The 16,526-nt window shown below is 39.8% G+C and overlaps 2 protein-coding genes across 4 annotated transcripts in view; one reads left to right on the forward strand and one right to left on the reverse strand.

Moving 5' to 3' along the window:
* Ttc7 (tetratricopeptide repeat domain 7) overlaps positions 1-11,910 on the reverse strand; it is a 30,510-nt gene extending 18,600 nt beyond the window's left edge. Inside the window, exons 1-5 of one of the 2 annotated variants that reach the window (XM_089237807.1) lie at positions 11,641-11,910; positions 2,860-3,011; positions 2,202-2,370; positions 553-841; positions 361-439 (exon numbers count right to left, since the gene is read on the reverse strand). In XM_089237807.1, coding sequence (XP_089093933.1) covers positions 361-439; positions 553-841; positions 2,202-2,370; positions 2,860-3,011; positions 11,641-11,764 — 813 coding nt within the window. In that variant the 5' untranslated portion in view covers positions 11,765-11,910. Of the gene's footprint in view, positions 1-360; positions 440-552; positions 842-2,201; positions 2,371-2,859; positions 3,012-5,363; positions 5,490-11,640 lie in introns of those variants that run through there. The other variant, XM_089237808.1, reaches the window with a different exon arrangement.
* A 475-nt stretch (positions 11,911-12,385) lies between these two features.
* Ip259 (NSA2 ribosome biogenesis factor-like IP259) lies at positions 12,386-16,439 on the forward strand. 2 transcript variants are annotated; one of them, XM_089237811.1, is made up of 2 exons: positions 12,386-12,473; positions 15,592-16,439. In XM_089237811.1, the coding sequence occupies exon 2, from the start codon at positions 15,616-15,618 to the stop codon at positions 16,396-16,398; it is 783 nt and encodes a 260-aa protein (XP_089093937.1). In that variant the 5' UTR covers positions 12,386-12,473; positions 15,592-15,615; the 3' UTR covers positions 16,399-16,439. The 2 variants fall into 2 exon arrangements, with proteins under 2 accessions (XP_089093937.1, XP_089093935.1); XM_089237809.1 differs by having other exon boundaries at positions 12,391-12,507.
* The last annotated feature ends 87 nt before the right edge of the window (positions 16,440-16,526 follow it).

Consider the following 16,526-nt stretch of genomic DNA (forward strand, 5'->3'; position numbering starts at 1 on the left):
AGGGTTTTAGAGCCATTCACCATTGATCCAATCACCAACTCTTCTCTCTCAATCACTCACTCATCTTCATGTCCTTTTCAAATTAACAAAAAAAAAAACACATCATATAGCATCTATACCTTTCAAGAATTAAAAATATAGTAAGTATGCTAACATTGCTTTTGCTTGTCTTTTTTTTTTTAAGTAAAACCAACATTTAAAGCATTTTTTATTGTTTTTCAATAATTCGAGGTGGCTTTGGTCCAATTCCCCTCAGATTATCGAGACTACTGTAGATGAAATAAAGTGAATTTTAATTGATATTTTTTTTAAGAATAATTTTAAAATTTAACACTGGTGAAAGAATATCAATATCCTCACCTGTCTTAAAGACTGTGTTGAGCTTGTTTCAATGGCGAAAAGTACTTTTCTATACTGCTCTATTGCACTAGGTAATTGACTGAAATGATAGAAAGATGAGAATAAAATAGGAGATTCTCAGCAATCACAGTTTTAAAAATAGTAACATTGTGAGCCGAATCAAAATTCCATCGGTTATAATATGATACTCACCCACTTTTGATGTATAATATCGGAGCTCTCTGTAATGCAGTTTCCAAAATTGGCCCTATCCGATACTCAGTACTGGGGGGAAGTGGCGAGGCAGATGAAGTCTGCATGTTGGTTCCTGATGTGAGCTGTGGTATAGTGCCACCTATGAGTCCGTGAGCACGTTCCATTTCCTGCAGATATCTCAGAGCCAGATCACCTGCTTTGACCAGGAAGGAAAGAATCTGTTCCTCTCTCTCCGCTACTTTGTACTTACTGGTGGACCAAAGGGGCATTTTCTCAAGACATAACCCTTGAAATATTAGATGGATTTTTTAGAAAGAGCAAAAATAAGAATATGAAATTAACAGAATTCAATATTTGCTATAACACTTTGTGCTAATGGAATTGTTTTAAAGGGGATACCAACTGCTATTTGTGCCTCGAAATTCGAGAACCAACTTCAGCCAACCATCATTGATCTGCCTGTATCAAACCTTTGCCCTTACAGTGTGAGGCCATTACAATACATGCACATAACTTTGTAATGGGGTAGAAAAATGCTTCTATGCAGTACTATGCACTACCATGCGAGATTCTCATGTAGACTTTTCCCCTTTTCAGCTGGTCATCCAGTGAAAATTACAACGAGCGATAACAAGTCATGTGTATGCGCAAGACTGCTAGGACTATTCAGCGGACGATCAGCATTAGGAAAAGCATACTAGCTAATGCTTATTGCGATAAAGTCAACAAATCGTCACCCAATAATAGGTTAAACAACCCGACTACTATGGAGCTAAAAATTGTCAACAATAAAACCACCATCAAACACAGGAAAGCACAAAAGCCAGAATGTTTAATCATCCCAGATACAAGGATACAAGTCATCTCATTAATTTGATTGATGAGGGGGCGACATTAGCTTTTTGGAGAATTTAGTCTTTTCCAACCAATATGAAACATTTCTTTGTGATTTGACTTAATCGTGATGACAAACATTATGCACATGAAGTCTTTTTGGGGAAAAGAAAATATGAGTAACAAGCTTTTCCCTGCGAGTGAATTTTTCAAGAATAAATTCTCCCCCCCCTAAAAGTAGGAATTTTTTGCAATCACAGCCTGAATTCGGAAGAATATGGAGATACATGAATTTTTTGGGAGTACAGGAGATGTAGTAGAAATTCAGAAGCCTCTAGGAGACATGGTAGCTACGTTATATTGAATTTAAAATTGAGTGAACCCCCTGATTTAATGAACTCAGGGTCTATCTCGTACAGATCAGTTACAGCCCATTTCCATTCCAAGAGAGCCGTCTTATCTCAGTTCAACAAAATATTCTTTTTCCCTCTACTAGCCTATTCACTCTCATAAGTGCAGTTCAGACCATGAACCTTAATATGTTCCAGATGCAATGGAGACTGAACTGATGCATGTTGGGGAAAGAGATGAAATTGTACCTTTATGTTATCCGATTTTTTTTTGTTTCGGATGAGGACTCATTAATATTTTCATGCTTATTATGGTCTGATAGTCAGAAATTAAGAAGTTACTAATGTTTTGATTCTGCTATTCTTGAATCTATTAGTTTTAAACAAATTACGATTCATTCAGGTTAGGATAACAAACAGAAACAAACAAACAGATATAAACAAAAAATATAGAAAACAAACCTTTGATAGCAAATGACTCTGCAAGAATTTTCATGATTCGATTGCTCAGTTGCTTCTCGGTCAGACTATCGAGACCACCTTTACCCAGATGAGTCAATGCTTGTTCATATAGTCCCTGGGCATAGAGAAGTTTTGCGAGCAGAAGGTGAGCATCTCGCATCACTCCCAGCTGAAAGATAATCCGATCATAACTTTCATGCATATATATATGGGATGACTCATTATGATTTACTAAGCTCATAGTTATATTTCATATAGCTAATAGTAACTACTATGAAGCTATATTAAATACGTTAATTTTCAATAGACCGATAACAGCATAAAAGACGTGATTTATGAGACTATCTTTCGATTCTGTTCAAGACAAGTTTCTTATATCATATGGTGCACGCGTCTTTGGGCTGACGCACACTACACTGACGCAACACGATAATCATGTCATGTCAGAGATGTCGTGAACTATGCATTGCGGAAATTATGTGATGTGAAAATTATGTGACATGGAATTCCCATATCACAGAATTTTCATGAATCAGAATTCACAACGTCTCTGACATGACACGGAATCCCGTCACATCAGTGTAGTGCGCTTCTGTCTTTAGACAGAATTTACTAAACTACATGTTTGATGATTTTACGTATTGAAGATGATAATTACCTTCGCTCCTTGTTCGGTAATACACTGCTGTAGGTAACATTTTGCTTCAGTTAGTTCGGTTTTGGCCTTCTTTATATTGCATTCGATCGGTGGAAATTCTTCCAGGAACTGCTCTAGTTTACTCTCTCCAGTTAGAAAACTCACCAACACATCTAAGCATGATGAAAAAAGAAGGAAAGAATTTAAAAAATTGTCTTGGCTATTATCGACAACCATAACAATGAATTCATCCTATTTCTATCACACAAGGCAGATAAGAAACATTTCATTTTACTCAAAACATTAATTAAAAAAGTATTCTCATTACAGATGGAAATTTATTGATATAGGTACACTGTAGACTCATTAATTTGGCCATGTGTGCTCAGGTCGTAATGAAAGTTACCATCAGGGTTCAATCTGGGGGAAGGAACATAGAAAACAAGTTCTTTATCTACTGAGCCATGAGCAACCAAGATAGATGGCGCCTTTATTTTCCACCAAACTCCATTGGTAGGAAGTTGCTGTATGGCGATATGACCAGAGATGGTGTGAGGTAAAGTAAAAATTACGGCACCAGACAAATTTCTTAGGATCACAAAAAAGAACACTTTTTTTATTCAGGGAAAACCGTCTTAAAAACAATGTTTTTTTTCAACTTTTCCAGCACCCAAAAAGTACATTAATCGTTAGATTAGGATACTCCTCTCTCAGTCCCAAGCCAAAAAGCAGCCCCCAATGACTCTCTCTTGCTGAACTTAGTTTTGAGTGTGGAATCACGTGCAAAGATCAATAAATTCATCTCATTCGTGAGCAATGAAATTTATTTCCTCCGCACTGTCAGCGAAATCAAATGGTGAGACAACCCAGTCGAGATTCTCCATGGAAAGAGATGGAAAGTACATATCTATTGCATCTTGCAATGTGTTGACAAATGAGGTCTTTTAGCTTATTCGAAGGTGATGTCACACTCTGCCATTACTACAAATGTTTCAACAGCTTTCTGGTGTGATGATAAATGCAAGAAAGCAAATTCAACTGTCCTGCGGGGAATCGGACCTACGTCCTCTTACTTGCCGGGCGAGTGCCCTAGACCATTAAAGTACAAAGTCAATGAACCCTCTTTCCTTAGAGCTACTTAGAGCTCGTGTGCGCTGAACCAACACTATCTATAACAGAAGGCCTCCATGCGACATGAATAAAGAAGTGCATTTAACCTGCAGCCATTGGATATAGTAGGCCAGCACATGGGGTATCTTAACTTTTTTTTGCAGTATATAAAATGACTATAGGTGGAATGGACTTCTTCAGTGACATCATGAGCTGCAATTAATTCGACTTAATTTATTTTAAGACCTTAAATGTGTAATTATTTTTTATTTATCTTCATAATATCGTACTGCACTGCTTAGCCGATATCACGGCACCCTGATGTGCTGGGGCACACCGGTCGGGAAACACTGCCTTCGGGGGGTGAGTTGCAATAAATTTTTTAGAGAAATTTTGAGTACTTAGCTTTGACATAGCATTGAAATTAACAAAATCTTCCGATTTTTTAATTAAAAAAATTTTTTTTTATTGCTGGGGGGGGGGGGCATAGGGTGCTCATGTTCCTCCACCATGTACATCTCAGATTCCAATATGCATTAGGAAGTGGGGAGGGGGCAGAGATGACAAATTTTACTGACGGGGTGTCAGTTTTGTTGGCTTCTACTGAAGGCGGGGGGGGGGGGGGGGAAGAAATGCTAAAAATCTGCTGACGTAATACTTGTTTGACCATAGGAGTACGCAGAATTTTCTCGAAAGGGGGTTAAGTTTTTTCCTGCAAAATAACACTATAATCTTGGCTGGGGGGAAGGGGTTTAGAACCACAAACCCCCCCTTTACGTACGCCAATGTGTATGACCCCTAAGACGAAGGTCAGGGATACCTCCTTTGCCACTGAGATGAAGGCCGGGATATAGGCGTGAAATTATTGGAAATATTGGGAGGGTTCAAAATTATTGGACGGAGGCTCAAACCTAACACATTTTCATAGGTTACTATGGAGATGGTAGCAAATGGCAAATGTTGGGGGGGGGGGGGAAGCTCGGATCTATGGGCCGGATACAAGTTTATCCTAATGGGCCAGGGACTCCTTTACAGAATAATATTCAGCACATAATAATGTAAGGACAATGAATTGTTTTGTTATCAGGGTTGCCTGAAACCTCCCACATCCCCCCCTCCCAAGGCCTCTACAAGAACAACCTAAGAGTATGTTGACTCTTGGTTAAGAACCACTGATTTTATCCACTGTATTTGCAAAATCAAGAAAAAAATATTATAACCAAATAGAAAGTTATTTTAAGACAACAGCTTCATTTGCCGAAAAAGTATTGCAATTAAATAAATAAAATTTGCAAATTTTTCAAAAACTAAGATAAATAAATGAATAAATTGAGCACAAAAATATATAATGTAAATAAAAAACAATACAGATAAACATAATCAAACAAGATTATATGTCACACAATCAATATCACCATATTTAGTAGCGCAACAACTCCTAGAATATGGGAACAAGGTGAGAGCCGATGAGTCCGACGAGGACGATGATGATGCCATAATTGCCATAAAGAAATGTAATGCACACACTCAACACACACGAAAAACCTATTTGGAAGCACTCTGAACAGATTAAATATTTGAGTTTCCATTCCAAGCTGGCAAATGTCTGTGTGTGCTGCCAAGCTGTCACCATGCCAAGGGTTGATGATAATGATGGCCAAGTACCAATCTTGACTTCTCCTACCCTACCACCACACTTCCCATCTTCATCCAACCTCTATAAATAACTACCTTGCCGAACATTAAATGATTCCTGCTGACATCACTGGCAATTAAATGAGATTACATCTTTTCCCCCCCTTTTTCTTTCTCTCTCTCCCCCGACAAGCTAAAATGGAAAAGAAAGAGAAAAAGAAGAAGAAATCACTGTAATGTGTGTAACAACCATCACGCTTGGTCCAGTGTCATCTTAACACATGGGCCAATCTGGTCGGGACCCCCCCCCCCCAAGAGCAGAGGGCAGTTTCATGACAATGAGATCTGGCTCCATTTTTCAAGAGTAAGTATGCAAATTGGTAGCAGGTATTTTTAGCCGGGAAGGAGAGCCTCATAAAAACAGTTTTGTCTTTGGGGGGGGGGGGGGAAGGAGCTATAGAGTTCTTCAGACTGTGATAGCTTGGTCTGTCCTATCTTGGTTATACACACAATCAGGGTTCTTAACTTTTTTTTCATTCCCTGGACTCTTTGCGACTACAAGATTAAAAGCCACAGACTTACCCGTGACAATAAAATGAATGTAACAGACCCCTTATAACAGAATAAGATTTGGCATATAATAATGTAAAAATAGTAAGAGTTACATTGTTTTCTCTTCCAAGCTAACGGGTCTGCTGAAACCTTCCCAAGGGGGGTCTGTGAACCCCTGGTTAAGAACCCTGTCATAGATTAATATTCTATGAGTATGCAGGGTGTCCGAAAAAAGGGTGACTACCAACTTTAAAATTAAATATCTTATAACAACAGTGAATGATAAAATATTAGCAATTTTCGCTTATTTGTCAGACCACCTGTAAAATTTCGCTTCCCTGAGTTTAGTTGTAAATTTCATCAATAGATGTCACTGCCCAGCACAATATTCAAATGTGCATAGCTAACTCTACATTTTTCAATTTTTTTTTGGAAAACTGAAATTACGAGATTGAGATACATACATGAAGATGTGTGAGTGCTTGTAGTGGATATATATCAATTTGCGCCTGACAATCAACTGAAGTCAAATGTCTGTAACACTGTCCATCATTAAAATCATCAACCTCTATTTACATGATTCCGTTATTACCCGGTAGTTAACATTGCACAGGCTGTCTGACAAACGAACAAAAATAATTAATTTTTTAATCATTTACTGGTTTTAAGACATTCAATTTTAAAAAGTTGGGGTGCTCTTTTCAGGACACCCTGTATATTAAAGAAACATATTTTTTGAACATTATGCTGAGGTGAAAAAGAAAAGCCATCTTGTCTCTGCTGGGATTCGAACCCAGGCCCTCTTGCATACCTACATTAATGCACACCAACTCTGGTCATATATCGCCATATGGAAATTTTCAATTTTTTGGAGATGAGTGGGAAATTAAGTTACCATTTATTGTTGGTCGCCCCAGGATCGGTAGATAAAGAACTTGATTCCAATGTTCTTTGACCCGATTTGAAACCGTGGACCTTGATGGCAACCTTCATAGTGGAAGACGAGCATCTTACCACTGTGCTACTCGGGCACCCTCTTGCATACCATGCAAGCATGCTACCATCTACAACACTGGAGACAAGACCCTGCCTTCCTTATTTCACGTGCTGTGGCACGAGGCACTGGAATAGAGGCATTAGTAGCCTCTCTTACCTTCAGGAAATGGTCCCCAGAGAGGTTGGGCCTCTTGAAGTTAAGAGAGGCAGGGTCGTGTCTCCAGTGGCGTAGATGGTAATATGCTTGCCTGGTATGTAAGAGGGCACCCAAGTAGCGCAGTGGTAAGATTCTCGTTTTTCCACTGTGAAGGTTACACAGTGAATTACTCTTACACTGTGAATGGGTTCGAATTGGACCAAAGAACATCAGAATCAAGTTCTTTATCTACCGATCCTGGGGCAACCACTGCTAATGCCTTAATTTCGCACCCATCTCCATTGGTTGAAAAGTGCCATTTGACAATATATGACAGGAGTTGGTGTGCTGTAAAGTAGATATACAAGAGAATTTGAGTCCCGGCGGAGACAAGACAACTTTTCCTTCCAAGTTCACCTCATCATAATATCCAGAAAAATATATGTTTCTTTGATATCTCGGTCTATCTCTCTATCCTGTATATTACATAAAAAATTCAGACACTCATTTTTTTTCTCTCTCCCCAAATAATGGTACAGCTATTTACTGTACGTCTCAGTGGAAGTAGCATTATACAGTTAACGCTCCTTATAACGACCCTCCCTTCGTTCCACGGAAAACAGACTTTATATTTGCAGGTCGTTATATCGAATGTTTAAAAAAAAAAACTCATAAAATTTAGCTTCTCCACTTTTTTTTCCAACTGTTCGAATTTACTTTCTCATGATCGACTACAGCGAAGAAGGAAACCCTAACTCTTCTGCTTTCATAATTGAATCACGGTTTTTAATTATGGTGAACAAAGTACTCTTTGGAACATTTAATGATTTAGCCATTTCCCTTTCAACATCGATTTCTAGTCAACTTCTGCCAAAACTCTCAATATGAGATATACCGTCCCCCCCCCCCCCGCACATTAGCAGGCATGCCACCAAGCTTGAGGGGTACCAGATTTTTGAATGTTGATGTCTGATCTGTTCTTTACATACCAGGAAAAAGCAAGGCTTATACACTGAAGAACCAAAAAAACTGGTCCACCTGCCTAATATCGCGTAGGGCCCCCGCGAGCACGCAGAAGTGCCGCAACATAACGTGGCATGGACTTGACTAATGTCTGAAGTAGTGCTGGAGGTAATTGACACCATGAATCCTGCAGGGCTGTCCATAAATCCGTAGGAGTAAGAGGGGGTAGAGATCTCTTCTGAACAGCACGTTGCAAGGCATCCCAGATATGTTCGATAATGTTCATGTCTAGGGATTTAGGTGGCCGGCGGAAGTGTCTAAAGTCAGAAGAGTGTTCCTGGAGCCACTTTGTAGTAATTCTGGACATGTGGGGTGTCGCATTGTCCTGCTGAAATTGTCCAAGTCCGTCGGAATGCACAATGGACATGAATGGGTGCAGGTGATCAGACAGGATGCTTACGTACCTGTCAGAGTCGTATCTAGACGTATCAGGGGTCCCATATCACGCCAACTGCACACGCCCCATACCATCACAGAGCCTCCACCAGCTTGAACAGTCCCCTGTTGACATGTAGGGTCCATGGATTCATGAGGTTGTCTCCATACCCGTACACGTCCGTCAGCTCGAAGCAATTGGAACTGAGACTCGTCAGACCAGGCAACGTGTTTCCAGTCCTCAACAGTCCAATGTCGGTGTTGTCGGGCTCAGGCGAGGCGTAAAGCTTTGTGTCGTGCAGTCATCAGGGGTACACGAGTGGGCCTTCGGCTCCGAAAGCCCATATTGATGATGTTTCGTTGAATGGTTCACACACTGACACTTGTTGATGGCCCAGCATTGAAATCTGCAGCAATTTGCGGAAGGGTTGCACGTCTGTCACGTTTAATGATTCTCGTCAGTCGCCGTTGGCCTCATTCTTGCATGATCTTTTTCCGGCCGCAGCGATGTCGTAGACTTAATTTTTTTACCGGATTCTCGATATTCATGGTACACTCTTGAAATGGTCGTACGTGAAAATCCAAATTTCATCGCTACCTCAGAGATGCTATGTCCCATCTCTCGTACGCCGACTATAACACCACGTTCAAACTCTCTTAAATCTCGATAACCTGCCATTGTAGCAGCAGTAACCGATCTAGCAACTATGCCAGACACTTGTTGTGTTATATAGGCGTTGCCGACCGCAGCGTCACACTCTGATTGGTTCCATCTCTTTATTTGCATACGCATGCCTGTACCAGTTTTTTTGGCTCTTTAGTTTAATATGGATCACATTATACATTTAACAGTTTAGATGGATTTTTGCAATAAAGATATTTAGGAATTTTTCAGAATCTGTGATTCAAATTTTTGGGCACACAGTGTGAGTGCGTAAAAAGTTAATTTTTTTATTTCCATAAATATACAACGCCTTGAAATGTGAATGGCATATCTGAGAATTACACGTTATTTAGAAACTTTTTTCACTGGAAGTATATCTCTAGGATCAATGGTTCGCCAGTAAAACTGCACTACTTTTGTTTGCTATGCACTCTGCATATGATATTGAGTGAAGATTTTTCAGCAACAAAAGGTTTTTACTTTTTACGTGTTTCCAAACATTTTTTGGGTGTTCCTTTCATCTCATCAGTATCTACAGCATACGCGCCAGGGTTTGAGCTAGATAAAAAAATTCCTTTAGCAAAGAAAAGCAGGAATGGGGGGGAAAAGCTTTAGTAAAATGCTGCAATGGTAATGATTCATGGTTGGATGTCTACTCGTTTCTTACCTCCTGTACGCATTTTTGCAAAAATGGCGACTACTTCTTTCACATTTCACGATTTACTTTCGCATTTTGCGAAAAATGCGACTGTAGCTTAAACCCTGATACATGCAAAATCAATGACCAGCGGAGACATCTGATGTGATCTGTGAGGTTGAACCTAGTTTCGTAGAAAATGAACCAACAGGCACATTTTCATTTCCACTTGAGTGGCCTGTGACATATTCCCAGATATCATTCAAGTGGCCCCACAGCTCCTTTCGGATCCCGTAAGCAGTCCGCTGCACATTTACAATTCACTCAAGCAGATCGTAGCACATTCACAGATCACTTGAACGACCTGTGGCATATTCACAGACCTGGTGCAAGTTCCAGAACACTTGAGAGATCCACAGCACAATTCCAGATAACTTAATTGACAGCTGCATCTAACAGGTCATTGTGCCAAAGTTCCAGATTATTCGAGTGACCAATTTTTAGATCCCTTAAGTATCCCATCACACATTCCCAGATAACCTAATTGACTACTACTACACATATGCAGCTCGTCCACATTCCTTGACGGTATTTTTAACGAATTAGTACATGTCGGAATGTGCGTGTACATACTGTGAACCTAACGTGAAGTTTGTTACTGTGTAATGCTTGTTATGTGTAGTGCTCCTATCAATTTTTCTAACTATGAATGAAGTGCAATGATTGTGCCATTAGGGGTCTGTTGCTATCTGTGGCGAGACTTTTTAAAGGGAAGATTGACTCGCATTCAAGCCTCGAAGTTGGGAGTCATAACTAATTGACTGCAGCATATCAACAGATCACAGCAGCACCATTTCAGATCATCCTATTTTCAGATCACTTAAGTGTCCCGCTGCACATTCCGAAATCACTTGAATGACTCCTGGCATATTTACAGATCATTAAGTGACCCGTGGCACAGTTCCAGATTGCTTAAGCATCCAGTGGCACATTTAAAGATCGCTTAAGTGACTTGTGGGACATTTACAGATCACTTAATTAAGTGGATTGTGACCCATTTTCCAATAAATGAAGTGGCCAGTGCTATCACTTTGCGTGTGTGTAAGCATGTGAGTGATCAAAACAGCATGAACATACGTGGGGATAGACTTGAAAGTCTGAGGGGTGAGGGGGGGGGGCACGATGATGTCAACTCATACATATACCGACTTCACCTTTGATGCTGGGGGGAGGTACGTTGATGTCGACTCATATGTACACATATACATTAGATCAGTCTACTCCACTTTTGCTGCTGGGGGGGGGGGGGGCAATGCTTCCCCCATATCTCTGAGCCCATGAGCATGAAAGTAGTCGAAAGAGTGAAAAGTGAGTGCAAGCATGTAATTTACCAAAAGAGTGATCTAGAGAGAGTGCATGTAAATGGTAGTGACCTAGAGAGTGTGTGCAAGCATGTGAGTGACAAAAAAAGTGACTTGGAAGAGAGTGATTTACCGGAGGTGGGGCGGCGGCTACGCGGGCTATAAAAACCAAGGGCGACAAATTTGCGAAATCGGAGGTTAAGAAAATTAAGCTAGAAAGGGTAGAGGGCGGCAAGACCAATGAATCCGCCTCCATTTACGCCTATGTATATAAATCGAAAAACATCAATTGTATCACGTAGGCACTCCTCACCGAAGCCAGTTCCTCTCTGAGTGAGTTGCTCCGCCAAGTCCAGAACTTTCTTCCAGTTGGATTCGTCTCTACTTCTCGAAATGTCTTGCTCGATCCTACTCGAAGCCTTCGGTTTCGAAGCCATTTCTGATCTCTCCTTTCTTTTTTCTAGTTCTTTCTCAATTCTGGTAGGAAAAGACCGAAGAAAAAAAAAGAAGACGAAAATTTTCCCCGTTCCTCTAAAAATAGTGCTCCATCACTACTTACATACTAAACAGGAAAAATTTTATTGAAAATATTATAAACAATCAATAAGGTTAGATTGATGTGATGCCAAACTCGTAAAACAAAATAACGCATGATATCATACGTTTCATATTATACAGGAGCTTTAGCAACTTGGTCGTTTTCTATCACCGGTTGATTCCAACATCAGTTACTAAAGGAATGAGAATATAATGATCGTTTAATGTGCTAATTAAGAGCTGTTGTTCGATCAAAGAGCATTTTTGTCTTCAAATGGCTGATTCTGTAGTTTATAGCTGGAAAATACTGAAACAATTTACAAAAGGTTGTGGTGGGGTACATTTGTCACAGACACCATTCAGCTTGGGTTCATTGCAAATTTATTCCGTTTTTTCATTTTGATTAGTTTTCTCTTCAATATTTCATTATAAAGTAATATGATTAGCATTTTATTTTTCCATAAAATCTTAAATTTTTTTTAATATTTAGTTTTTTTTTACATCTACACCTGAAATTTCAGTGATTCTAAGCTGTGTGGACCCAACAGCTCCTTCATGCCACAAACGAGGTAAGGGTCCATAAACAACGTGTTGCCTTCACAAGTGAGGGTACGTAAAATATTCTAAAACACAGCAGTTTAAGGTAATATATTCACAGCATTTTTTTTGTCTTTTCATATACCGTGAAGCCTCGCTACAACAATACTCGGTATAACGACAAATCCCTTTACAACGGTGTTTTTTCAAGTCGGAAATACTCTGATGTTGAACTGCTGCCTATATATTGATATAAGAATATTTCTTCTTGTTCCGCAGAGTATCGTTATATCAAGGTTTCACTGTATTTTTCTCGTACATAATTGTATTTCAAAACAGTAAACAAACTCGCCATGAACTCGAATTTCCTTTATTAGTGACGCGAATATTACTCGAAACAACTAATGTATTTATAGTCAGATAGATGGCCTTTTTCTTAGCCCGAGATATCAAAGAAACAGTTAATTTCCGGATTTTACGCTGAGGTGAACTCGGAAAGAAAAGTCATCTTGTCTCCGCCGGACACGAACCCAAGCCCTCTTGCATACAGGGCAAGCATGCTAGAGGGCCTGGGTTAGAGTCCCGACGGAGACGAGATGACTTTTCTGTCCGAGTTCACCTCAGCATAATATCCGGAAAATAACTGTTTCCTTGATAATGTATTTATGTTCCTAAATGAGATTGGTTTATCAATGGTGCCCAATTTATCCGCACTATTTACATCTGAACCGTAAGTTTAACCGTTGACACATCAAGGGCCATGTTTGATGGCCTTGGATAGGCCTGTGGCAGCTGGTCTATCCAAGTGGGGCCACTAAGCTACACTACACACATATCAAAGAGTTTAATAGGCCACAAATTAAGGACCATTTGATCTATACCAGTAATTTATGAAATGGGCCATATCACTCTCCTGTGGAATGGTTCAGAGGGTATAAGACCCAGGAATCGCCATTGTGCCAAAATGTTTCATTTGGTGAATAAATAACAGATCAAATCATATAAGTGTGCATTTGCCTTCTTGATGGTCGAATCTGCCATAGGGCGTAGTTGATTTGAAATTCACATTTTAGGATGCATCAGTTTGGCTTAGGGTTAACTTTTTCATTTGGCTACATTTTTTTCCATCTGATTAGCCAAATCACTACAATTGGTAAAAAGTCAGGGAGAGTCCTGATTGGATCCTACAGTTTTGCTTGTACCCCTACCAAGCGGGAGGAGGGTGGACCATATAATTGTGAAGTAACTGTTACTGACAGTTCTTAAAAAAAGATGTATAAAAGTTGAATTTGCAAAACCTCAACAGTACAATTGCACTTGATAAGGATCTACACAACCACCTGCGTTTTAGTGCAGGGCTTGACAAATTGAGAAAAAATATAGGCACCAACCAAATAGGAGCCAAGCTTGTTATTTTTGCCGCCAATAAATAATCAGAATTAGTAATCGCTGCTGTGGTGGTCATAGTGAAGGACTCAAATCATGAGGTCCCGGGTGCAAACCCTACCGTCACCATAGTGGTGGTTGGCTGAAATTGGTTTTTTGTGGTTCCAACTTCGAGTTGCGAATGAGAGCTGATCTCCTCATAAAAAACGTCTCACCACAGAGAGCAATAGGCCTACAAATGGGACAACCATTACTAAAATAGTTAGTAAATGTTGGCAAAACTGCCATGATTGGATGAAAATTTCCAATTACTGTTGTAATTGTGTAAAAATTGCCTATTGGTTGGAAATAAGATCTTGTGGTAAATCTGCAGTGTAATTAAATGTATTTCCAGATAACGATTTCAGTACGATTACAAATTCTAGGAAAGCTTTATTGAACAATGAAAAACGTCTGATAGAAATTCAGAATGGCATGTAAAAAGGTGGATCATACGAAAACAAATACGTTATGCATCGTGTCCGGAAATTTCACCGACAATTATTCACACCGCCATGCAATTAATTCATTGATAGGAAAATTCACAGCTTTTCTCGCCTAGAGCTCAGTGTTGTCACCCAAAAAGCAGTACAATAGATTGGTCGCAGCACTGAGAGCTCTGGGCAAGGAAGGAGGTGAATTGTTCAGTGAATTGCATGCCACACGAAAAACAGTATAATATATAACCGCTGTGGTTGACTCAGCGAGGACCCAGGTTCGAACCCCTACCACCACTTGATTAGCTGTGTTGGTCTTCTGTAGTTCCTAACTTTGAGGCACAACTGCGAGCCGATCTCCCCTTTAAAAAGTCTCGCCACAGAGGGCAACAGGCCTACAAATGGTACAAATACTCAATTATTGCACTTAACTTCTGAAATATAGATAACAGCACTGAGAAATCAGACAACACTAGATACACACTCAAATTCACATACTTATGTTTCTGGCACAACTTGGTAGTAAATTGCCTATGGTGATAGACCTGAGTTGTACTGGGTTTGAAAGGAAGAACTAGTAAGCACACATAGAAAATTTTAGGTGCCATGGCGACCTGGGATTTTTCAAAGCCAGTTCTAGTTTTTTTTTCCTCCAAGAAAAATGGTCCTAAGAATTTATTTTTTCTTTCCCTTTTCTGGGGACTTATCGACCTTTTCCGATGTTGGAAGAGACATTATAAAATCTTGCACCATTCTTCAATTTATCAAGCGCACACACACACACAAAAGTTTAGATGCTAATGCAGATTTCGTAGTTGTGGTGATGTTTGGGATTCGTCTAGCCCTGTGTACCGACATCCTAATAATCGAGCTCCCCTTCACCAGTCTGTCCAAACTCATATTTCAGTGCATCTGTTTCTCGGTAAGAAGAAATTAGCCAGCTAGATTTTACAAAAAAAAATAATTTTTGGGCTTTTTTGAGGAACTTGATAACATTCTCTCTTGTTGATGGAAATGGTTACACAAATTCTGATAATTTTGCATCATTTTCAGACTCTAATTTGGCTAACTAACACCTAAAAAACTTGGGGCGCGGACGTCAATTTTTTTCACTCGCCATGGTGACCCAGGATTTGTCAAGCCTTTTCAATCAATAGGAAAGGGCAGATCTATAGCGGGGGTTTATGATCAAAATTACCGTGCATGCATGCATCCCTTTTCCATTATAATTGTCATTAAGTGTGAAAAAAATTGCTTGTTTTTAAAAAATCTATATTACGGAGCTAATAGTGCATATAATAAATTTGTTGAATTCTTTTTTTACCTAGCTCTGACACAGAGTCTTGTTCAATATGCCTCAAAACGAGCATATAGAACTCCACCGCAAACGATGTGGTTACCGTCTTGACCATCATGAACGAAAGAGGAAGAAAGAAGGCCGCCGTCCGCATGAGATGGCGGTCAAAGCAAAAAAGCTGAGGGGCTTGAAGGCAAAGATGTATAACAGGCAGAGGTTTACAGAGAAGATCCAGATGAAGAAGACGCTGAAGATGCACGAGGAAAAACAGACCAGAAAGAGGGATCCGGAAAAGGTCCCACAGGGTGCACTGCCAGCTTACCTGCTGGATCGTGAGGGACAGGTTCGAGCAAAGGTGCTGTCCAACATGATAAAACAGAAAAGGAAAGAAAAAGCCGGAAAGTGGGATGTGCCATTGCCGAAAGTGAAAGGTGTGAGCGAAGCAGAGATGTTCAAAGTCATAAAAACAGGAAAGCGTCAGAAGAAAGCTTGGAAAAGAATGGTCACGAAGGTGTGTTTCGTTGGTGAAGGTTTCACTCGTAAGCCTCCGAAGTACGAGAGGTTCATCAGGCCAATGGGATTGAGGTTCAACAAAGCTCACGTTACTCATCCAGAGTTGAAAGCAACTTTCTACCTTCCAATCATAGGCGTCAAAAAGAATCCAAGTTCGGCATTGTACACGAGTTTGGGTGTCATCACTAAAGGTACAGTAATTGAAGTCAACATCAGCGAGTTGGGTCTTGTGACTCAAAGTGGCAAAGTTGTATGGGGGAAATATGCACAAGTCACTAATAATCCAGAGAATGATGGATGTATAAACGCTGTCTTGCTTGTTTGAGAATGATTTATGGCAAATAAAAGTCCTACCTTGTTTCTGTATTTTCAAATTACTCAGTTAATAGTGGATTTTGGTGGGGAGAAATAGAATATTCAGAAAAATATAACTATTTTTGCTGGGCGGAGAGA

This window comes from Pholcus phalangioides, unplaced genomic scaffold (assembly GCF_987345545.1).
Source record: "Pholcus phalangioides strain wild (caught in Gottingen) unplaced genomic scaffold, Ppha-v1.0 ptg000010l_1, whole genome shotgun sequence".
NCBI classification, from domain to species: Eukaryota; Metazoa; Arthropoda; class Arachnida; order Araneae; family Pholcidae; genus Pholcus; species Pholcus phalangioides.